The sequence below is a fragment of the Rhipicephalus sanguineus genome, chromosome 6, assembly GCF_013339695.2.
Source record: "Rhipicephalus sanguineus isolate Rsan-2018 chromosome 6, BIME_Rsan_1.4, whole genome shotgun sequence".
Taxonomy (NCBI): Eukaryota; Metazoa; Arthropoda; class Arachnida; order Ixodida; family Ixodidae; genus Rhipicephalus; species Rhipicephalus sanguineus.
The window spans coordinates 19,383,568-19,408,772 of record NC_051181.1 but is presented as its reverse complement, the minus strand read 5'-3'; the positions used below and the strand labels follow the sequence as shown (position 1 = coordinate 19,408,772).

General features: G+C 45.4%; 2 protein-coding genes across 5 annotated transcripts in view; one reads left to right on the top strand and one right to left on the bottom strand.

Annotated features, from left to right (window-relative positions):
- Positions 1-10,572, top strand: part of LOC119395646 (decapping and exoribonuclease protein) — a 149,794-nt gene extending 139,222 nt beyond the window's left edge. For 2 of the 3 annotated variants that reach the window (XM_037662628.2, XM_037662627.2), the window contains one exon: positions 5,413-10,572. In XM_037662628.2, the coding sequence (XP_037518556.1) occupies positions 5,413-5,574 (162 nt within the window). In that variant the 3' untranslated portion in view covers positions 5,575-10,572. The remainder of the gene's footprint in view (positions 1-5,412) is intronic. The other variant, XR_007416478.1, reaches the window with a different exon arrangement.
- A 6,544-nt stretch (positions 10,573-17,116) lies between these two features.
- The window catches only part of LOC119397123 (RNA transcription, translation and transport factor protein-like), a 48,074-nt gene continuing 39,985 nt past the window's right edge, over positions 17,117-25,205 (bottom strand). The window contains exons 4-7 of one of the 2 annotated variants that reach the window (XM_049416717.1): positions 24,319-24,407; positions 20,410-20,481; positions 18,017-18,065; positions 17,117-17,727 (exon numbers count right to left, since the gene is read on the bottom strand). In XM_049416717.1, coding sequence (XP_049272674.1) covers positions 17,573-17,727; positions 18,017-18,065; positions 20,410-20,481; positions 24,319-24,407 — 365 coding nt within the window. In that variant the 3' untranslated portion in view covers positions 17,117-17,572. The remainder of the gene's footprint in view (positions 17,728-18,016; positions 18,066-20,409; positions 20,482-24,318; positions 24,408-25,205) is intronic. The other variant, XM_037664563.2, reaches the window with a different exon arrangement.

Below are 25,205 nucleotides of genomic sequence, written 5' to 3'. Positions count from 1 at the left end.
CTAACTCCCTTATGGGACAAGCGTATAATACCTCTGACACATGGGCAAAAGTACTTTGCAGTAAACCCCTTTTGTTGCTCTGAAGGACCCTCTGAAGAAAGAGTTTGCGCTGATGACATGCGACACTGCACTAAGTTCTCTAGGTGGTTTGTGGCCTGTGCAGTTAGCGTCGGTTTCTAGGATGTGCATTGCAAGGAAAAAGAAAGAAGAGAAAAAAAGGCACTGCTCGTTAAATCGGCTGGAGAGAACACATTTTTAAAACCACGCTGTTGGTTGGCACCCATTGTGCAGACTGCAATGCACCACTATGGACAAAGCAAATGACACTGCCGGAATTCAACATGGCGGCACTAGCGACATGATGCGGGCGTAGGAAGGAAGACGTCACTGCCACAGCAGTGCATCTTCGGGGGAACACGCATATTTACGTCACAGAGGGGATTAGTGCACACCTGGTGAGCCTTCGTTAAAAGGCTGCATTGTTGAGTTCTGCACACTGTATGCGAGAGAATGCCCTTCTCATTCGAAATGTGGATGCGGAATCCGCTTTCTCGAAAGGGAACATTGCCAGGAGGGAGATACTTCTTTGTTTTGTTGTCTTGGGCAGAGGTGGTCCCATGAACAACTTTCCGGAAGATGCCCCTTAGCATAAGGCAGGCAGGCAGGCAAAGAACTTTATATAAGGAGATTGGCTTCTTGGAAGGGCGCATGCGCGACGCGTAGCTTGGCACGTGCAGCTTGATGCGAAGGCAGAATGGTGACGTTTCCATCAGTTTAGATGTTGTTTTACACTTTACATGTCACGTGTCCAGAGTAAAATTTTCAGTTGAAGTCTAGCGGTCGTCCTGTGTGCTTCTTTCTCTGTCCTTGTTTTTGTTCCGCTATATTATGTATTTAACTTTATTATTATCCGGAGGCGGTGCTCGACCCCCTTTAGGGGGTGACACCGGTGGGCCACTCCCACGACGGGACGGGGAGGTTAAACTCCACGGCCATGTCGCGGGCCCTCTGGATGGCCCTAAGCTGGTCTCCTTTGTCTTGGCTAGTGAGCAGATAGTTCCAGTCCGCCGCCTTAGAGGGAGACTCGCTGCTCCCGCGCAACGCAGGGCATTGCCACAGCATGTGTTGTAAGGTGCATTTGGGGTGACCACAGCGCGGGCACCCCGGCTCTATGCCATCCATGTACTTGGAACATTTTAAAGGCGATGCATACGCCTCCGTCTGTAACAAACGTAGAGTGATTGATTGAGCCCTGTTTAAGTGTGGGTGCGGGAGTGGGTACCTCCGCCTCTCCAACTGGTAATGTTTGCAGATTTCATTAAATGTTAACAACGGATCTCTGAAGTACCAAGTAACGTCCTCAGCCTCCGATTGGTTCTCCCCGACGTGGAACGTGAGACCTCGCGCCCGGGAGTGAGCCAATTCGTTGGCATTGAGGATGGTTCCGTGCACGTGTCGGCCAATGTGTGCCGGGAACCAGATGATGTGCTTTTTGTCTGACCAATTGGCAGTAGAGAGAACGCGCGCTGCTTCCCGACAAACCGAGCCCGTCATGAAAGCCCGTGCGGCTACGCGCGAATCTGTGTAAATGGCGGTGCGGTCGGTGGAAGGGACTCTACAGTGCCCGTTGTTGGCATGCTCAAGCAAGCGATCATTTAAACACATTCTAGTTCTGTCTGAAGGTAGAGAATGGGGTGCGGGTAGAAGTGATGGGTGCATTTCTCGCCGCAGCTGCTTAAAAAATTCCGCGAGCTGGAAAATGGTGCTGGAGGGGTAGTGGTTGGTGGCTTTGCGGGGGGGGGGGGGGGGGGGGGGGGGGGTCGCCCAATCGCCTTCCCCCCTCCCCCCCTGGAGAATTTTACAGCTGAAATATCAAAATATTATAAGAATATGTGGGCCTAGAAATATGGCCCACACATTTTGGGAAGCATCGGCGCCGGACAGCAGCTTACGAAATCGTTCACATTGTCTGCACAAGTATAGTGTACACACACCGGAAAAAAATAACGCACATTTAATACACTTTTTCTTGTGTACACTAGTTGTGCATGTAGCACAATGTGACAAGCATTCCGTAAGCTGCTGTTCCTACTGGGCCCGCCAAGCAAGTGCTCATTGTAGTGCGAATTCATTACTTATAACCCTAACATCAAGGCGACAAGACTTTGGAGCGCCCACGAGCCGCTGACATATATCTCTCATCTTGCTGCCTGTGCCGAGTGTCAGCTTCGAGGGTGACCACGTGCTTTGCGGTGAAGCGGCAACAAAAAGAACTGGCGCGTTCGGAGGGCCAACTTGAAAAATTATTTTCTTTCTTAAAACAAAAAATAATTTGATTACACTTTCAGCATTAATTAGAAATGAAGTCTTCTGTAAAACATTGCATCACAGGGATTTTTACTTGGACCGCATCAGTACGAAAAATACGGTCAAATATATGACAAATCGCGTATTTCCTCTGATTTTGCAGTTTTTTTCGGGAAGATTACAAGCCTATTTCACCTCTAAACATTTTTCTACGAATATACACCTTATTGAAAACCACCATAATAATAATATTCGTTAGGGAGAGTGCGAGTTTGCTTAAGAAAAAATCGTGAACTTTGAATATTTTCGTTGATTTTGAAAATACGTGGCTGACACAAAAATTTCACAATTGTGTCATTCCACGCCAAACGTCCCAGCCATTTTGGCGACAATCTCAAATGTGATAGAAAAAAATTGTGCCGATTTCGTGCACGGAAAACAGTAAATTGCTTGAATATTTCGGAGAGAAAAAATTTTTTAGTCACATGGGAGCTTTTTGAATTTCACAGAATGTCGTCCGAGTGATGCTTGTTAAAAAATTATTTCTGAGAGTTTTGTTTTCTGTTTCAATGCCAAATTTGGTTTACGTTTTACGCAAAAGCATCTGCGTAAGATGTTGGAGTCTCAGTTATATTACTGCAATTTTGGTGCCACATACACCTCCACATATTTTGTCAAAATGTTCTGTTTGCATTTTTTCCCCTTTTAATACTGCACTATGTATGCATATCTCTGTAATCAATACTTACTCTACAGAAGGTATATTTTCTCATAAAAATATTTTCAGACCACTGAAGTTTGAAAATCTTACAAAATAAAATCACAAATTTGTGAAAATCTTCATTTTGGGCCACATTGAAATGCAATTTACTCTATGTGGTGCTCCAATTAAATAGCAGCTTTATACCTCAATCGAAAGCAAATAAACGGTTCTTTTTATATGACAACTTTTATCATTGCAAGTTTTTGTTTTGAGGAAGAAAATAATTTTTGAATTTTGCCATTAATGGCTATCTTCCCATTTGTTCATGCAGCTTCGTTATTGAAGTTGCCCATTGCCATCAATGGGGAACTTCTAAAATTATTTTATTCCTTAAAACAAGAATTGTAATGATAAGGGTTGCCATATAAGAAGAAATATTTATTTCCTTTCAATTGAGGTATAACGCTGATTTTTAATTGGCACACCACGTGGTGTAAATTGCATGTCAGTGATGAATATTTTCACAAATTCATGATTTTTTCTCGTAAGATTTACGAGCTTCAGTGGTCTCAAAATATTTTCATCGCAGTGTATACCTTCCATAGAGTAAGTATTGATTAGAGATATTCATACATAGCGCAGCATTACAAAGGAAAAAATGCAAACATAGAACATTTACCAAGTTTGTGGAGGTGTATGTGGCAGCAAAATTGCAGTAATATAACTGAGACTCCAACATCTTACGCAGATGCTTTTGGTTAAAATGTAAACCAAATTTGGCATTGAAACAAAAAACGATACTCAAAAATAATTTTTTAACAAGCATCACTGCGAAATTCGAAAAGCTCCCACGTGACCAAAAAAATTTTTTCTCTCTGAAATATTCTAACAATTTACTGTTTTCAGTGCAAGGAATTAGCACAATTTTTTTTCGATCACATTTGAGGTGGTCGCCAAAATGGGTGGGATATTTGGCGTGGAATGACCCAATTATTAATAGGACAGCTAAAGAGAACCTCTGCAGTAGCACAAGCGCAGTTTCGAAGGTAAGCAAAAAAAAAAGATTTTATATACATTTTTTTATTAGGCACAGTTTAACAAAAGCAAGTGCACTTTGAGAGGGCGCCACGGTCGTGAAAATGTTTTTCGAGCAAGAATATTTGGCACAGTACTCAATGTTATACAGGGAAAAGGCGCAAATCGTATCAGCAAAATCTGTGATGTGCGAGCGCCACGTCTGGGACACATGGTCGTATTATGTGCAAACCTGAGGAACCTCCCTAACCCCCCAACCGCTCTGCCAGCGCCTCACAGGTACATCTAAAGTGACATACCTGTTATTAAATTCCAGAACACAGTATGTTCAACAGTTTTTTTTTGCATCAGCACATTAGGTGTTTAAGAAAACAACCTTGCACATGTAAAGGCCACTGGGTTTCAAACTCCTGTTCCTACGATAACGTGCACTTTGCGAAATGAAAACCACTGTGGTGGTGTGCTACATTTTCCCTGGGTAATTTATGTAAGCTGCTGCACATACCGTAATGACTGGGTCTATGTACGCATTCCAGAGATCACAAGCTATACTAGTATTGTGAGGAATTTATCTATAAGAAGGCAGCAGTGGTGTCAATATTTTCCACCATTCTAATAAATCACGCATGTGTTGGAGGAATAGCTGAAATCCGTGTATTTCTTGCGTGCCATGCTTCAGCAGCCAGAGTAAGGTGACTGCCGTCTCAAGGCCCCACTCAGTTTGTATGTAGTTATACACTCAAATACTCTGAAGGACCAAAACTCTTATTTACTTCAGGTACCCTCAGTCACTGGTGGTTTGAAAGGTTTGAGTGGCGTTAACACTCGGCAAGAAATTAAATTTAGAAGAGGACGGAGCATTGTTGTGGGGTTGGTATAAATGTAACAACATAAGAGGAAACAAAACAGTGCAAAAGACGGATCACTAGAAAAAGGAAGACGCTCACAACAAAGGTTTATTCATCAACATATGTACTTGTGCAGTCTTAAACGAAAGAAGGAACAAAGGCAAAATGAACAAACTATCAGCATCATCACTGCTAACTATGCACATTGCGCGTACATCCATGTGAGAGATAATCAGTGCCTGTCAAGGCAGTTGATTGTGTCTTCCTTTTTCTTGTGATCCGTCTTTTGCGCTGTTTTGTTTCCGCTACGTTGTGCCAACGCACCTAAGCATCCACTTTAACAACACTGGAATACAAGTGGAAAGGATGGAATTGTGGTAAACAGCCTGGTGAGAAGAAAAAAAAGCAACAACGAAGTATCCGATATGCGTACATGTGCTTGCATGTATTGAATGCACAAAAAGCGTATGCTGATGCGTGCAATTTGATTACCTTTTTTTTTTGTTGTACTTTGTGCAGGGTGGTCTACCTGTTCCAGTACCTGCCATCATCACGCGAGATCGTCTGTACGCATCTCGCAGATCCTGGGGAGTTTGCTGTGCTTCCCGACTGGTACCTGCAGGCATTCGATGCCATGTGATGTGCACCTTTCAGATGCTTGCTATGACTGCGCTGCAATGACTGACAAGTTCTCTGAGCGCACATTGTGCCACGTCTTGTCGCTCTCTTCCCAGAAGTGCTGGCATCTCAAGTCAAGTGTTGACCAAGGCTGTTCTTAAGAACAGACAGTGCAGCAGACAGCAAATGCAGGAATGCTTGATTTTGCAGCTGTTCAATACAAGAGTGCGTACTGCTTGTTGTGCAGATACCATAGATCCTAATTATATAATTATGTCACATCTCACACAAAAATAACTTGATTATATTCATCTTCCTTTTTACACATAGCTCTTACGCTGCAATAGCAGCAAACCAATTTTTAATTTACTTCTGTACATGCACTAATTCATTACATTCATGTTTATTTACCGAGGTTCAACTGTAGTAGTGCACACAACTTTGTTTGCATTATTGCTGGCTTGTTTCTTCCTAAATTTCACACAGGGTTTTGCAGCAAGTTTAGCCTAACGACACAAGCATTTTTTGCCTGTACTGTTCGCAATAAAGCAAAGTGTGCATCGTTTGCTGCAACGAAACGGTCGTGTTATTTGGCACTGAGCCTTGGCCGTGACTGCGTTGTGTTGGCACCAGTTCGTTTTCACCGCTAGCATGAAGGTGCGTTCTCTTTGAACCACTCACGTACCATTTGTGAGGAAAAATACGGCCTTGATTCTTGGTTTTCTTTCTCCACATTTTGTGTGTCCTCACAGAGGTACGAAAAAGCGAAAAATATATACTTAATCTGTACCTTGGGCAACAGACAATTGCTTTTTGCATTTGTGTATACGCAATCTGCACGTTTGCAGAGTATGCAGAGTAAAACATTGGAAATTTCGTCAAGTCTGCCCGACATGCTGAAAAAATTAGCATCGCTAGGTATAAGATTTTCTCATTATTATCGTTGCTACTGTTGCATGAAATGAGGTGGCAGTGCTGCTGCATTTCCGTGATGTTGTGCTTTACAGCTCGCCTATGCATGACACCTTGCATGTGATACCAAAGAAACTGATTTCCGATTGAATTTAGCATGTACATGGTGGTGCCACATTTTCCTCTTTGCCAGCGCATCTTCTGCTTTCTGGGCCTGCAACACTGTCGATCTGGCATCACTTCTTGCAGCAAACTGCACATAAAGCAGTTTGCAATACGCAGTCTGCGTGAGCATGGCCTCCGAGATTGGGCACTTCACAGATTGCCACGTATCTTGGACGTGTGAGGTTCTTCCTTTCACGAGCAAAAAGTGTGGATCTCAGAGGAAGGTCCTGTAAATATTTGCCAGCCGTGTTAATTCTAGACTGCCAATGCCTACAGCTGCAGAGGTGCGTTATAAATCGTAGCTGCAAACTTTTCTTTTTTAAAAGCATTTCCATGTTACAAATTGCTCAGGCACCAGGTAGTATGCATGCAAAGTAAATGTCACGAAAACACCTGTATTTATTGGGTATTTGTCTGTTCACTTGCATGTGGTATCTTTAATGAACACGCAGGGATGAAAAAAAAAGTTTTATTACACTAACATATGAGTAATGTATAAAATGAAACGTTCAGTGGTATCCATGCCTTCGACCAAGACCATAAAGCCACATTTCTGTATTCCGCTTCCCTTTCTTTAACTTGTTCTCACACTCTTATATCTTAAAGCTCAGACATATACTGGCCAAGAATAAAAGCAAGTTGCATTCAGGTTTACCACTACTTGTACACTCATGCTTGAGCAATTTACCTTAGAAAAAAATCTTTTGGCTCTTTATGCAAAACAGCATGCAATTAACGCAGGTACTGTGCCACTGTGTTAATGTTCGCGACTTTGTGCATTTAGCCATAAAAGTCTATGGCATGAGTTCGCCCACAGACAGATTTCTGCACTGTAAAGAGGAAGTGCTTTTACTTTAATGTTTTTTTAATTTAATCTTCATCCCAGCAGTCTACAGGGGTCAAAGGTTTTCATCCAGCTGTCATTTGTAAGCCCTTGTTTGATTTTTTTTCACTCTTTGCGTGCATTGGTGCATTCTACCTCTTCTTTTTTCTTACAATGCACCAACTTACCCAGACGTTGTATTTTTTAATCTGAGATTGAGTGCACAGAAAGCTTTCCAGCAAATTTTATGTCCCATAAACTTTCATAGCCGATTGCGCAGCAGTTTGTGGTGTGCAGTGAAAAATAAATTCGTTAGGTGTGGCACGCAGTGCGAAACACATTTGAGACACCTTATTGACAAGCTTCAAAAATGCTGAGTGAACGCATTATCTGAGGTTGCGGCGACTTGGGAGCGTTCTCTGAATTTTACTGAGCAATGATCATCGGCAGTGGCAAGCGCACATTAATTGATGGCACTCTGGCTTGTTATCACTTCAAGGCAGGAAAAGAAGTATTGATTTGTAGCAGCCTGGTTACTAACTTCATCACCGCAAACTGGCTGCACAGGCATTGTTAATATTTACTCTTCTGCAGTGTTGAAACCTCAGCAATAAAATTTTGCTGAAGTTCTGGCCATTGGGAAGATACTTGACTTTCTGGTAAAGGCTCTTGGCACAGCATGGGTGAACCAGCATAACGCATATTTTGACATGTAAGCAACCAGATAGAGTACAGACAAATACGTACTTTGTACATTTTCGAACAGCTTCATACAGATCGAGCGGAGTCGCCGCCTGGCAGCTTCTGGCTGAACCGCGCCTATTGTGGATTGCGCCATGCGTCGTCTGCTAGCCACGTTGTGTTTGCATGTGTGCATACATCATGCAGGTCCTCAAAAAGCGGTTTGTTCCATTGCGTTAGTGCAACTTTAATCACTCGTACGTATGCCTAACACGATGTAAAGAAGCATTCGGCCTTGATCGGTTGCATATGCACTGTAATAAGATCAGTGAGTGCACTTGTCGAGAGTGCTGTCTGTGGCCGCTGTACCCTCCGTTCACGAGGGTCATATCAGTGGTTCAAGCGCATTGCAGAGGGCACTTGGCATTGTCCAAGATGAGAAGTATTAAATGTCATGTGAATATAGCCTTTTAGCGGCTCGGTGGTAAAAAAAAGGCTCTCATGAGCTTGCGCGTTGTGGTTAGGTGTATATAACTTCGGGACTGTCGTTTATAGGTTAGGCGACGAGCTTTAGTTACGTACGGTCCTCGTCCCACTACAGAGAAATATTTCTGTCAAGTCATATGTGACACTTCGGTACTTAAATTGTCCCCTAAAAAGAACAGAAAATTGAATGACACGAAATCGCAAAACTGAGTTGCCTTGCGCAATTTTAACTTGTGGCGAAATTTATACAAAAACACCCGTGTACTTAGATTAAGGTATGCGTTAAAGAGCCCTGATGGTCAAAATTAATCCAAACGGCGTACTTTACATTTATGTTGTAGTAATTTCACGCGAAGCCACATCTTTTTTTCTTTACATTATCTTGAGCGTTTGTGTTGTGTTGTTATAGAGTGACGGAAGGCAGCGGATATTATTCGCATGAAAAAACGTACGTTGGTCCCGTGAAATAACCGGGCTTTTGTTCCATTACTGTAGTGCAACTAATAAATCGAAGAAAGTTCCGTGCTGTACAGTTACCTTTGTGTATTGTTACTGGAATAAAAACAAGCGTGTGCGTGTTAAACGTCTCCGTAGCGCTAAAGCGCGGTCAGCCACATAGCTTTCCTCAGTAAACCTATCAACTGTCCTACATTTCATGGAGCTGAATAAGGAATGCGGATGAATATTTTAATACGCAGGGCACAAAGTGCTGTTTGAACTCATCGTGCAGGGATACGGGCTTTCTTTTTGTTGTGGGGTATCCAGATGAACAAGAAGTAAATACTTAATTCAGTCGCACTAAAACAGTGCATAGTAGGTGGAACACAAGCTGAACACGTAAAAATAAAACAACAAAAAAACGTCCACCATTTCGAAGACGTCGACTGTTGCCGAAGGCGAGCAACCCGTTCGTTGGCAGGATGCGCTTCTCTCACAAGTAACAGTAACGTTCCGTGCGCTTCGTGCATTAATTCAGGAATGAAGAGCGCGCACATTACCAGAAAGCTGCAGTCAATGCATTTTGTTTGCCGGAAATCGGGTCAAATCGCTCACAACGAAGTGCTGTTGTGTGAATTTGTGTACGCGCCGACAACCGCCTATCCACACTAGCACGGCGACGGTGCTGCCACCTGTAGCCCGATCTCGCGGTGAATAGGGAACCCAAGCTCAAGTTTGCGGCGCGACGACAGCGCTGCGCTGCGGCTCTGGAGAGAAGCTCTGGTGCAACTGGGGGCATGTGCGGCCGACTTAGCCTGTTTGTCGGCAGCGGGAACACGTTCGCACACGTGCCCGCGTGTTCCTCAGTCGGTGCAGGGAACTGGAGCGCCGTGCCGGCAGCTTGGTACGCTGAACCGAGAGGCTTGCTGTGCAAAGCTGCATTTCCGTGTTGGCAGAAGCAACCCCGCGGAAGCGAGGTCCGAAGTATTGCTGTGTCATAGGCTGCCACAACAGTGCAGACAACACCAAGGCACGCGATTCACGCGTGAAACTCTATCGGTTCCCGGGCATGTCGCACAAGAAATAAAGGCGACAAGTATGGATCACTGCAGTAGGGAGAATCAAGTACATGAAGCACACACAGCAGCTGTAGCAGAATGTGTTAACACGGAGCACTGATGACTGATGGAATCTTTTTTTTTTTGTCGTACTGATCATTTACTACTTACAAGCTCCTTGTTAATGAGTGTAATATTGTATAGTTGCTCACAACAGTGTGTATATAAACGGTGCAGAAAGAAAGATAAATATTGCACCGTTATATATTATATATCTGCACCAAATCACTCAACTGTTCACTTACGCTCATGTGGCATTAATCTGTGAACTGTGTTGATCATTGCCTTGTGGACAGTGGCCTTGAAGTGTACACACAGTATATATGTGACATCAGTTGATGACAGACTGAGAGGTTGTATGATATTGCAAGTCATTGTTTTTTCACTTGTGCCAACTGTAACATGCTCATTTGACAATAAACATTTTTCCACATTCGATCAGCCCTTTTAGAGTCTTCTATGAACAAGAGGAACACCTTTGTGGCAGTGCAAACACCAAAGAGGACATTTTCTTTGTGTGCCTTGTTTTGTTCCTGTGTGGTGTTCATGTTGAAACTATGGTGTTAATGCTTAACAAGCAAGCGCCTACAGAGTGCAGCGTCAGCATGCATCAACAGTGTTTACAGTACTCCGCCTCTTATGAATGTGCATGCTTTGGGCCAGTGAGAGGTATGCCAGCAGAAAGCCTTCCTGTTGCACACTACGAACTCTGCCTCTGGAATTCGTGAAGCTGACAGCTTTGCGCTCAACTGGCTGGCAAACACTATATATATGGAGCTACACCAAAGTGCTCGTACCTTTGCCAAAGCAACTTGCTAGCAGGACACCGCTCACCAACAGGACGGCGCACGTAAAGTGAACCCACAAGAAGGCTACCGACCTACAAGTTGTGTGCATTTTGCTGATGTGGACCACGAGGCATTTGTCACTTGCTTTAGATACCACAAGGGCTGACCATGGTCGTTGAGGTGGAGATGTGCCACTAGCTGTGGGTGCATCCATGTCAAATGGTGCTGGACAATTACTAATAGACATTGTGCAAATTTGTGCTGTGATAATTTTTACTTCTTGAAGTACACTCCATATGCAACTGCTTTTGTGACGACACGGTTCACTTTCGTGTTATACTGATTCTTATGAAAGGGATCAACCATAATTTTGTCATCTTTTCTTTCTCTGTTTTTCAAGGGTTCTTAAGGGGACCCTGAAACGATTTTGTACAAACACATTGGCCAAACGCATTTGCAAACCACCCACTTTCAGTGCACGTCGTCTGGGAAGCGCGACGTTATGCAGACGGCTCATCTGATTGGATATGTCCAGTCCACGTCACTGAACCTCCTGTGGGCAGCGAGCGTCGTCTAGCTGCCTGTGTTACAACGTGCTCCGTGTTGATGTGAGCTTAGCGATAGTGTTTATAGGCTTCCCAAGCAACGCTTAGCGGCGCTGCTGCTATTGACAGGCAGCGCCATCTCTGGCAGAAAAAGAGAAACTGGGGTGTAAGCAGCGCGCGTTTTCCCTTCACCGCGTTGCTGCTCGCTTCTGTGCACGTGCAGAGCTCTCGCGGTGCACTTGCGGCGCCTCACAATGTACCGCTTGCAGTGCGGCTTCAAAAGGATTTTCAAGCTTCACTGGCACTTCCGAAAAGCGAACTTGATAAAATGAGAAAGGCTCGTCAATCACGTTAACGGTGAAGACAAGGGCGTCCGCAGAACTTTTTCCAGGGGGGTGCATCAGCAGAGGGCGGGGGAGGGGGAGGGGGACATACAGCATAGGTAGCTTTTGTTTCATTGCCGTGACATGACCGGCAAGATTAGTCCATAGCAGTATGTAACGTGCAAAGTTGGCTGGTAATCCTGAATGATGTTTCACGCGGATATGTGGGACTGGAGTGCGCTAATCAAGCTGTGTAGCTTACTGCTACTGCATAGAAAATTATTATCCGAAATTCCAAGGGGGGGGGGCAGCTGCCCCCCCTTGCACCCCCCTCCGGACGCCCATGGGTGAAGAGCAGACGATCGACGACAACGACGCCCGACTCAAAGCGAAATGCATTTCCCAAGTCGCGATTACACCGTGTAGGACGTATACCTCGAGGTAAGTCTCATTCTGTCGTGTTAAAGATGAATAATGGTTCACATGCACTCCGAAATGAAGCCATACACGCTATCGATGTTCTGCGGCGTGGACTACGAATCATATGATTGTTGTTTTGATATGGCATGCTTACAGTAGCAGCCGTGTACTTTCGTGAACAAACTACTTCCTGAGAAGGTTAGAGTCAAGTCCTCCGTGCCGCTGGAGAATCACCCGCCAAGACGCGAGGCAGCTAGCTGAGCTTTAACCACTGTGAAGCAAGGTGAACTGCTCGCCTCGTTTTTTCGGCTCTCGCGTCATGCTTGCAGTCTCTTTTTATGATATCGACTTGACAGGCGTATATAAGGTGCCCAATTACAAGGAACACGTCGGACGCCGTCGTCTTCCACCCATATGACGGCGGCCCTGATGCCTGAAGTGGATAAGTGTGAAAGCTGGCTAACACCGAAAATCCATCGTAAAGGTGTTTCTTGTACTTGGAGCCTCATCAGTGATGTATACTGTTCGAAGCAACACTCGGTACTGCAAAGCAGCCGTGCTCAACATGAATCGCCGCACAGTGCACGTCGTGGCGCCCACGACGCCGTTGCATTCGCTTTTTTATGAGAGCGACGCCTGCGAGTGGATTCGCATCGGTGCGAGCAAATGACTCATCGACTGTCGTGTTGCCGCCAATGGACGGACATCGTCGCACTCTAGCTATAATTTATATTTCGGTTGGAGCGTGGAGTGTAGGCGGGTTAACGTTGAAAGCTTGATACATGAATATTGCACTCGTGAGTAAACCACATTAGTTCGCGTGACTGAGCCTCACCTAATGTCATCACATAATGAGTACGTTTTATATTGTTTCAGTCACACCGAACCAGGCCCGTAGCCAGAGGGGTGGGTGACTGACATAATGCAGCGCTAAAAACACACACACCACAAAGTAAGGAACACAAACCGACGGGTCCCGTCGGTTTGTGTTCCTTACTTTGTGGTGTGTGTGTTTTTAGCGCTGCATTATGTCATTCAGCAAGCACCAACTCGCCCAACAACACGTTCCTCTGCAGAGGGGTGGGCCTAGGGGCCCGGGCCCCCCGAAGTTTTGATGAAGTTTTACCGAAAATGAATAATGAAAATAGGTGTTTTTCTCATCGCGTGACTGAGCCTCACCTAATGTCATCACATAATGAGTACGTTTTATATTGTTTCAGTCACACCGAACCAGGCCCGTAGCCAGAGGGGTGGGTGACTGACATAATGCAGCGCTAAAAACACACACACCACAAAGTAAGGAACACAAACCGACGGGTCCCGTCGGTTTGTGTTCCTTACTTTGTGGTGTGTGTGTTTTTAGCGCTGCATTATGTCATTCAGCAAGCACCAACTCGCCCAACAACACGTTCCTCTGCAGAGGGGTGGGCCTAGGGGCCCGGGCCCCCCGAAGTTTTGATGAAGTTTTACCGAAAATGAATAATGAAAATAGGTGTTTTTCTCATATAGTCAAGGCTTTCAGCATCTGCGCCCCCCCCCCCCCCCCCCCCCCCCCCCCCGAAAAATATTACGCGCCTGCCGAATCACGATCGCTATCCAAAGTGCCTAGTGTGACACAAGCGCGATCATAATTTTATCGTGATTTTGTGTGCCCAGGCCAAACTACATAAATATGTCCGCGGCTGTGACAGAGACAGGCATCTAGCTCCAGTCGAAAAGCTGAATTGTAAGACTTCCCTATCCAGCGTATCAGGCAACTCTTCTCTTCGCCACTGCAGTTTCTGCTTGTACCTCCCGCACGACACCGTCGAGCACCTCCATATAGTCCCTAGACATCGCTCCAAGCACATCTGAAGGAATGCGCCAGAAATAATAGAGCAACAAGCTCAAACACACCAGGCAAACATAGCTGGGACCATTGAAAAAGTCCTACCGGAAGTGGCGCACCGGAAGTCTCCTTGGGCAGGCCGTTCGGCGCATGCCAGTTTGTTTACAAACTTTTCATGCCTTTGTCAAGTCTCGCTAGTGAATAAAAAGACGGTTGATCCCTCAGTCATAGGAATTGGAATAACACGAAAGTAAAGCGTGCCCTTACAGAAGTAACTGAATGTTTACTGTACATTGATATAAGAGAGTTTGCACAATGTATATTTGATGTCTGGATGCACCCACATTGATTATTGGTGGTACATCTCCATCCCGACGACTAACATTCATGTTAAATGATTGCACAAAACCTTGTGGTAGCTGTAGTAGTTAACGGTGAAAGCGTAATCAGAGAACGAGGTGCGATAGCCAGAACAGCGTCGCATATTGGACGCAGAACTTGGCCGCCATCCCACGGCATGTTAAAACGTGATTGAACACCACGCCCGGACTAGAGGGAAACTCAAAGCGCGTCGTGTCCCCCCCCCCCCGCCCCCCCACTCCTGCCACGATTTTTCTCAGGGCGAGCGCGTGAGGGGGGAACGCGGTGTTACAGCCGAGTGAGGCCAAGGAGGTTTAAAAAAAAATCCACAGCATATCCACGGGGTGAATGATGAGTGGGGCGAAGCTCCGGAGGAAATCACTAGAGCACGCATCTGGGCCATTCCACGCCAAAGTATTGAAGTCGATGGCCTGAGTAGTTTCGAAGTGGAAGGGGCGCAAACATTGCAAAATGTATGAAACGCTCCATGTTCAGGCACATGTAGCACGTGTGAATCGCTTGTTCGACTACTAATTACAAATACCGTGTCTCGTTTTCAGTGACTCTGCCGGTCTCTGGCATCAACGAGTTCGTTGACCAGCACTAACGGAAGGAGAGGCAGTCTGTGAGGCCGACCACGTCCGAATATGCAGCGTAAGCGAGCAACATCGAGACAAAGTCACTCTCGCCGCCCTTGTGCCGAGCGCCTTCCGGCGACGCTCGATGCGTTTTGGACGGTCCAAGGGCCAGACAAGAAGGTTTTGCGACGGCACTGCTTCGGGAACCAGGCACCGTATTTTCCAGCCTGGCGTGAATAAACGTCGTAAATTCCTGTGTACAGTCACGGAAAGTTTCACGTATAGTACTTACCGAACATTTTAGCTCCAACGCAGTACACAAAATCTTCTTCGCGAAAGTGCTTGCTACACACGTGATAATGGATGCTGGGTTGCTTCCCCATTCTAAGCTATATCAACCACGCATCTTGCTGCTTCTTGGTTTTGGTATATGCGTGGAAACTCACACCGCGGGCTCGGTCGAATACGTTCGGCACTGCGGCACAGAGCAATAGACCGTGCTGAAGAAAAAACAAAGCTTCAACCTCGGGCATGAGATGCAGCGAGCAGGCAAAGCTTTCGGCGGCAAAGGAGAGTCACGTGATGGCGTTTACCACGTCATAGCGATAGCAGCGCCGGTCTCTCCTGTGGTGGCCCTCGAGGCCATGTTATAAATTCAACTGTACGAATTTTAAGTGTATCGTCAATTCGTCATCATTGTGATATAGATGTGAAGAAAGTAAAGTGGACGAAAAGACAACTTGCCGCTGGCAGGGATTGCATTGTGTGCAAGATAGCTAAAGTTCGAGATTTATGGTAGGTTTCTCCTGTTCTCAATTTCAAGAGAAGTACTTCTAGGATGAAACTGGATTCCGTTTCAAAATTGGAGCAGTATATCGACCAATAATCGTGTCGAAGCGTACTTGAATGAAAAATGAAGCAGTTCCTTGCTAAGCCTATCTACATAACAGACAAATGTTTTTTCATGTTTGATTGGCATTATTACATAACAAGGCAATGCTTTATGATGGAAAAGGCCCCGAAATTCCTTTTTGTCCTTTTTTACCACTATGGTACCTGTGGCAATGAGACCAAAAGCTGTGGCTATGACGTTGTTCCTGAAATGGAGAGCCGAAAGAAAAGAATGATGAGATCGATGCTCTAGACAGTCAGGAAGGGAAAGGGAACACGAACATACAAAATCTAATTGAAGACCTAATACCTCATACTTGGATGGAATTCATGAATACATTTACAGGATTCAGTGCATTCGGTGACACCATATTGATGTATGGGCGGAAAGTCAGGCATAACTGCAGTACTCATCCTTACCTACACTGAGAGAAGAGACAGAAAGGAGCTAACACCGTTGGTGTATGTGAAGAGGTCAGACAAAGCCATTGGCACAGCACAACATAGTGTACCACAGCTGGAAATGAGTTGCGCCAGAAATTTTTTTTTTTTTTGCACAGTTTCTAAGTGCCCCTCTGGTTCCACTTGCTTTGAGCGTTTTTGCGTGAGAAATTTGGGGAAAGGATTACAGCTTGGTGCGCCCATGAGACAATGGGACGGGTGTTGTCGCACTTTTTCAAAGACAGGTCATGGGTCAATGGGACACATACATCCCACTTTTTTTCTCGTAAACTGATGGTCGTATTTTGGTGAAAATTGCTTCATGCTATTTCTAAGCATGTTATTTAGATATTCCGCAGAAATATTTTCTATTATCATGTGAAAAATATAGGTGAACCCGTAAAGGGTAAATGTTCGCTGTCTATGCAATGTTTGAGAGGTGGCTAACCACACACAGACGGTTTGTGGTGAAATGCCCCCCATGGATCGTAGAAACAGTAGACGTGTATAGTGGGTTGAAATGGCGCTTGCACCGAAATGCTGTATCGTGCACTGTGCTGCACCAAGCCAGCACCGTCAGATAAGAGGGTACTGGAATATCGCGAGTCAGTGCTGCACCACTGAAACAAATTGCAAGGTGCAGCACCTTTCAGCGTTTCGAATTAGTTAGGACAGGGAGGTCTTGAGCTGCGGTTACATTGTGAACAATGTTGCGAGTGGTGAAAATTGCGGCTTTTACACTGCTCTTATGCAAAGTAAGTACAGGATTTACGTATTCATCAAGAAAATGAAAGTGCATTGACATAATAGACATTTGTTTATTGTTTTCTGGATACTTTTGACAATTGTGACATTTTTTGCGGTCCCGTGAAATCCAAGTTAACGAGCTTTTATTGTATATGCAAAAAACCAATGAGCCATGACTCATGATGTAGTGTTCGTCGTCCTGTAGTGGCTATGTGGCCAGCTGTGTGTATTACATTCAAGCCTTCTTGGACTTCCCTTGCTCAGTGAAACTGTGACTGGGTGCTATAAAAATATCTGCGAATATTCAATGAATGTGCGCCAGAGCACGTAAGGTTTCTAGCTGTGTCAGTGGCTACTTCTTGCAACAGAATATTGTCAGTACTCTTTAAAAGGAAAACACAAGACTTGGAAGGTGTGTCTGCTTGGCAGTTTTATGCACAGCACTAAGATACCCAGCAGAGAGTTAACGCAAATGCACACACGTGAGTGTCTATTTGAGAAAGAAAGCATGGCACAGCTAGCGTCCCACTTTTCCCAGCCGGGTGTCGGTCTTTGGGTTTGCTGTGATGGCCTGCACAGCCACGATGGCTTCGTTGATGCGAGTCTGCAGCTCACGCAGGTCCTGCACGTACAACAGGCGCAGCACCTTGGCGGCATGGTTCAGCACTGGGTCTGCAGCAATCAAGACACAGCCTCATGAGAACACTTAGCAAGACCTGTACAAAACAGATACAGTGAACATTTAAACTGTTGTTTTGATCTGCTTATGACGCTGGCTTGGTCTTGAGCGCAGATCACATATTTGTGAGGTTGTGGGAAGCCAAATCGAATAACGATAGTGAACAGCGGCTATTGCAGTTAGACATCAACAGCTTACACTGCAATACCTGCACCATAACCAAGACATGTAGCCAAAGATGGAAACGCTCACATGGAAAGCTTCACTTGAGAAGTGACCCACCTCCAGTGTCAAAGCCTAGGCTGCTCTCTTTCAATGGATAGGGCTTGCCCTGCACACAAGGACAGCAGGATTGTCACATGGGCTCATCAAGTAAGGTAGTCACAGATCTGTGAGCCACAAACCATTATTCTAGCATTTCGCAAGAAACATCTTGCCAGACGTTAAAAAAAGGTATATAAAAACGTATATTACATAATGAGAACTAACAGACAATAATGCCAATTCCTTGGCATTATTGTCTATTAGTTATCATTAATATTGTGTCTAACGAAAAAAAAAACGAGCCCTTAAAAGTCACATTCTTTCCTTCGTTCATAGGGAGGGTCTCATTCTGGCAGACTTCTTGCCTTCAGGTAGTATGCGAGGGATTATTGGTCAGCTGCCAGCTCGTAAAAAGATCACGTGCTACATGACGCCAACAGGCAGAAAAAGAGTGTTTCACACCTGCCGCCATGGCTGCGACATAAAATGTCATAAAATGTTAAAGGGACACATTAAGTCGACGTGAATTGCTGAAATAGCCTTCCAGAAACCTTGTAGTATAGACCGCTTATAACGTAAGTCGCCGGAGTCGCGAATATCCGCACTATAAGCGGTACCGCACTATAACCAAAACAACCTTTTCAAAGGCTGCACTTGCGCAAAACGTGTTGAGCATGTAGCCTCGCGTGTCCGATAATCGACATATGCGGTTTGGGGCGCTTACAACCACTTAAATCTCCGAATGCATGTTCAAAAATTAACCGCCAAAGGCCCGCATTGCCAACGAAATGAACACGGGGGAAAAAGCAAACAAAACAAAGTGCCATCGCGGAAATTCGCCGACTACGTTTCAGGCCACCTTGAGGTATGCGCATTACACAGAAACCATGTCGAATCGCGACCGAAATTTCACGTGCTGAGCGCGGTACCGATCGTTCGATTTCACGGGCGCGCACGCGATGTCCAAGACATTGCAATCGAATCCGGAACCACCATTCGAGAGTCGCTTGTGCCAACCATGCTCTCGTTTTCCTTAACGATATGATTCCCTTCAGGTGCAGCCATCGCAAAAAGTTTCGTTGATTCCGCACCAAGCCGCAACTTTTATCGCCCGCGACCGCTACCGAAAAGCAACCAAGGCTGATTAGGCCTAACCTGCGGTTCAGCATGTTGTCGCGGGAAGTTTGTCCAAGACAACATGAAGGTCGGACGTCGAAAAGATCGCACTCAAGCACTAACCCAAGAACAGCGCGCGTGATACGAAGTTTGTGTTCGCGGCCAGGAGACCAACGGCGACAAAAGCCCGCCAAGCTCGTTTAAGTCCGCGCACTGGCAGAAAAGGCGAAAGCTCGCGTCATGAAGCCGCAAAACTTTTCAATTTGCGGACGAGGTAGCAAACGCGATATCTGTAGCAAGTGTGATAACAACGACGCTTTTCCCGACAGGAAACTTACTTTAAAGCGCACTTGATGAGGACGCGATCGTACGTTCCACGCATTCCACGCGGAACGCGCTGCCGGCAAGCTGCCGCGGAGCCTTGCCGCCGCCGGTGCAAAGGCTACTCCGTCGCCTAGGCAACCACCATCCTTCCCCGCTCGGCGAGCCCGCATAGCGCTGCCGCGGTCTTTTTCCTCCCTCCGCCCCTCGTTCGTTCACTGTGCGTGCCCTTGCCCTTCGCAACGACCTCGTCGCTCCCTCCCCAGCGGCGTACCTCCTTTGAGAACCGCACCCGCTGCCGCGTTTGTTAGAAATATTTTGCCGCAACCGCATTATAAACGGTATTTCATCTTGGAGGACTGCACAATAAGCGGTATGCGTATACATGCGGTTCTATGGGAGGGTAAACGGGAGTCGAAAAAGACCGCATTATAACCGGTCCTGCACTATATGCGGTTACGTTATAAGTGGTCTGCACTGTAGTGGCTTCGTGCCCAGCAAATGCTTAGTTTGAAAGAAAGTTACGTTTTTGTGGTCCGCATACCGTTAATGCAATTCAAACTGCCAAGAAGGGCCTTCTGATGCAGTGTTCGCCATGCCCGCACTACCCAATTCAGCCAGGGAACTTTTATTCTCAAGGGTAAACAAGTTCTTTGTTGCATTAACCACACTGAAATGCAACAGTTTCATTTTATTCCATCTTACAATGCAATAAAATGTTTTTTTCTGTCATGGCTAGTTTGAGCACTTGTGATTAATTTTACTGAGACCCTACTACATCATTGGGCTCTTGTTCCAGAATGTCCCACTGGTGGCGCAAGTTGTGTCCTACGTCTACCTGAATTTCATGACTACTAAAGTGCTGCCGTGTATAGTACTGACATCTCCAACATTCTCAGGCACTGACCTTTCACTCTGACCTAAAATTTTATTAGCCTTTAGTGTCCCTTTAAATATGTTGTCAAACGGCTCACCTGCGTGCTGCGCTGCTTGACTGCCTCTTGGCCGGTGGTCGACAGCCGCTCCTGGATCAATGCACACACACCCTGCACAAGAGGACACGAAAGACTGCTGTCCAAAGGGAGGCCCCAAAATACTCACTCCTTGGAACATATGTGCCGCAGGTCCAAAGTATTACAACAACAGTGAGTGACATGCTATTGTAAAATGCATTACAGCCATGTGTAACACCAACCATAGAAGCCACACTAGTCTTGTGCCATCTCCGTTAAGACGCCAAGGGAAAGCAAACAACCTGAGACACAGACAAGTGCTCGTACTGTCCCTTGTTATCCCCATAGAGTTTCCTAAAATTAACTAGAGGCGACTCTGGCGCTGCGGTCGTTCAGCCACCATGGGAATGATCGGTAGTACACGGATTTGCCTAGTCTTCGTGCTTGCGGCTTCGAACGCACCTGTGACTTTGTTTATTGCTGTGTTTTGGCGTTCATTTCAGATAAAAGAATAGACCGTTGTGAACTTCATGACCAGGTTTGAATTGATGAGCTTAAAAAAGTTAAAGTGGTGAAGTGGAACTGCTGACTTTTGCTGAACAATGCAAACACAGGCGGTCTTAGAACAGCTCAGAACACTCTGCTGCCAATGGACGCGTGCAGCTCAGCATACGCCCATGGAATGCACATACGCTCGGCCAACTGAAGATACCTTTGTCACGCTGGTATCCATGAATTTCGGGCAAGCAAAGCATTGTCGATATATGGAGAAGCACTTAAGAGGGCACACGTTTATCATTTTTATAACGGCACGATACGACGAACCGAAGAATTCGGAGCCGAAGGTGTTCACTTCAGCCTGCATGCCGCCCCACAAATTATGCAGTGGCCTTACGTAAGCGTAAACACAGGCCGATGGTTGTTCTTTGAAGATGACTGGAAGGGAAAGTACTGTCAGTGAGAAGACAGTGGAATTCAGGTTGTATTATTTCGTCCTTACCGCTGAATATATCTTCGGGATATCTTTGACGTGAAGTGTATTATGCAAAGGTTAAATGATCACGTGCATTCTCTGTCAAAAGAATAATAGTGTTAAAACCCTCAGCTATAATCCAACCCTCATGGTTCACGAGGGGCTGCTCTCCGGTCTGTTAATTAAGAACCTGCTTGCAACTCGATCTGTGCACGCACTGATGAAGTCAGCATGACATCCGTGTCGTGAGAACTCAACGCCACACACAAGTTTTGTAAGGTCTGAGGCCAGTTATGACATACAAGACTAATCGAAACAAGCAAGGCACAAGAGGCCGCGATACCGAAAAGGCAGTGTGGACAAATATAGGTTACGCTCGAACGTGTGCGGGCACGCTGAGTTCAGCGGACAACAGTTAGCCTCTACAGGAAGTAAGTCATCTTTCTGAAAACTCGCAACAAGGTTTTCCCATATTTCAGCGTGCTTATTTAACTACAACAAATATTATACACTGTCAATGCGAGCAAGCGCATCTGATCCAAACACCACTTTTGATTTATGTTGGCTATTGGCCAATAAGGATGCTATGTCTCTTGCGATGTGGAGAAACAGATCCGTGACGTCAACCGGCAGATGCCCCGCCCACTGACGCGAGTGAGAACCGGCCTCTGTTTGAAAAGGGGGCACCTGAAAAGGGCAACTTCGCGCTTCACTTGTAGCCTTTACGTGGTGGGCACGATTGCAATATTTGGCTGAGCAGTTCATAGCCGTGTCACCTTTCTGCAGGATGTGTTTTTTTGTCAGGCCGAAGGGGTGCTTCATGACCCCTTTAACGCTAGCACCTGCTGTACCCGGTAGTGAGGCTTGTCCAATTCCCGTGGTGCATACCCATTTGTGGAGTTTACTGCAACACTGCACAAACTACAGCAAGCTATAACAGCCTCATTGTTACAAACTAGGACATAGGAGTGCGAGTGAACTGCCCACAATTTTATTTCAACACTTATGTTTGAAGAAAAGTCTTGCATGGTGCATTTTCTCACACCCAATCGGTGCAAGGTGTTTTCTGAGTGTCTGCAGCATCATATAGCTCTCGCCATCATCACTTGAGTTTACCACACTCAAGGAATGGAACGTGAGGTCCAAGTACAGTAAAAACTCATTAACTGCAACTCGAAGGGGACTATAAAATTGTTCGAATTAAGCGGAGTTCGAATAAACGGGCGGGAGCTAGAATGAACAAACATCGCACCACGCTGCGCGGGCAGAGCTCACAGAAGCCACCTCTGGACTTGTTATCGTGAACTAGGCGCTACTACAAGTTTATGGAAGGTGGTTTCGTAAATTAAGTTCATGGAGCTCTAACAATTAAGATAATTGATCAGTCAACGACACGTCAGAAACAAGTATCGACATGCATTAATGTGAATAGTGAGCCTTAATGTAAAATATATGATGCTAGTTATGCACCAAAACACGTTTATTTACATGGCAGAGTTAACGCAATCAAAATTAAAAGTAATCAGAAATTAGCATTTGTTTGCATTGCTTTTGTCGTGACTCCGTGGGCATGGTTTGCAGCTTGGCCAAGAACTCCAGCGCAGCGTCCGAAATTTTCATCTGCTGAAAAATGCTGCTGTTTTGTTGTTCTGCATCTCTAGTAAATTTGGTTTGTTCTGGCTTTGCAACACATTGTGATCACTTTGGACCAACTTCTGCGAGGAGCAATGAAAACCAGGGGCTCCCAGTTCGAACTGTAACCGTTGTGGATACTGACGCATTTGAATTATCGGGAGTTTTCCCTCACAGAAATACAAAGGGCTCTGCAGAGACCAGGGCATCAGTTCGGATTAACCAAGTTTGAGTAAATGAGCTTTTACTATATAACAACTGCCATATTGAAATAATCACATTGTGTTGATGCTAATGTGCCCACTAAAAGTGATGTTCATTCTGATGTAAGCGTATGAGGCAACATTACGCCGATCTGACGTGAACTGTGCAAACAAAATTACGTACAGTGGCGCTGACTATCAATTGCAACCTGGTGGCCATGGTTGAAGGGGCCCCAGGCCTACACTGTAACACTGGCAAACGTGAAATTGTTTTTGGAAATACCAGAAGTCGAAACAGAGTTTACGTCACTGGTTTTCTATGTTGACGCCACCTTGCAGCGTTGGCGCCATTTTGACGATGGGCAGCATGTTGCAACTTATATTGGGCGCGACTGCACATTACTAATCCTAAATTGACGCATTTCTTTCCATGAGCACCGTACATACCTCTTGTGTAGTGAATGTCGTATGCTGCTAATGTAAGGGTCTTCAGGGATCCAGTTAAGCCGCCTAGAGCAGCTTTTAGCCATGAAGACCATCCAGAATTTTTTGGTGAAATAAACTTTTGATTGACTGACTATCTGAATCTAGTGAGACTATGATGAACGAGGAGAGTGGCTGCAGCGCGTGAGGAAATATTCGCGAGTGATCACTTTCAATGATACTTTACTGATATTGCTTGAGCGATAATGTTCTTGTTTCTTAGCACAGATAGAACAGCGCCAGATCGCTGAAGAACTAAGCAGGTACTCTTGCACAGAGACAAATGAAAAAATATTTGTACTTCGGAATGTAACTGCTTATAGCATAAAAGGTGACGCTGACACCCAACTCCAAACATAGCATCAGCACAGTATGTTGTCTAATAACTGTCTACATTAAACACTTGTACTAACAGGTGATGAGGTTTGACTCGGACTTCTTGGAAGGTATGCCATTGGCACATGTGCAAATCATGCCATTGTTTTATAATGCACGAGAGATAATGAAGTTGAGCCTCCAAGTTACAACTTTCAGGGTGAATAGGTTGTCCTTTGCCACCGTGACTTGCTCAAAGAGTTTACATGGAAGAAACCCAGCATTGTTTGCTATTTCCCCAATGTTCCTAGAGGAGTGACCTACTTGCAATGTCACAATGTGATCTGGATGCTGGGTGACTCCAAGATACTGCGCCAGTGCTTGCACTCCTTGTCGGAACTCTTGACAGTCAACTGCAACACACAGGGTCAACCATACAACGAAATTCCTAAGACACACATGATCACCATCATTATGATGAAATGATGGAAAGCCGTCTGTTAGGCGCACTTGCCTCTGGATTACTTTTGCTCAAATTTTGCAACTACAGTCGTTGACTGATAATCCGTCACAGCCCGCTCGATCATTTGGGCAGTTCTGATAGGCCTAACGTAAAGACACAGTATATTGTACTGATGGGCGACTGTAATGCAAAGGTAGACAAGAAGCAGGCTGGAGATCATGCAGTTGGGGAATATGGCATCGGCTCTAGAAACGCCAGAGGGGAGTTACTAGTAGAGTTCGCAGAACGCAATAATTTATGGATCTTGAATACCTTCTACAGAAAACGGGCTACTCGTAAGTGGACGTGGAGGAGTCCTAATGGCGAAACTAAAAATGAAATAGACTTCATAATGTGCGGCCACCCAGGCATTGTACAGGATGTGGAAGTAGTTAACAAGATCCGATGCAGTGACCATAGAATGGTAAGATCTAGAATTCAACTAGACATGAGGAAGGAATGGCAGAAAGTGATACGCAAAAAGCCGATTAATGAACTAGCTCTGAGAGGGAAAATACAGGAATTCAGAGTTTCACTTCAGAATAGGTACGCGGCTTTAACCGAGGAAACCGACCTTAGCGTTGACGCAATCAATGATAATCTGACTAGTATCATTAAGGAGTGTGCAGTGGAAGTCGGGGGTACAGTCCTTAGACAGGACACTAGCAAGCTATCCCAAGAGACGAAAAACCTCATTAAGAAACGTCAA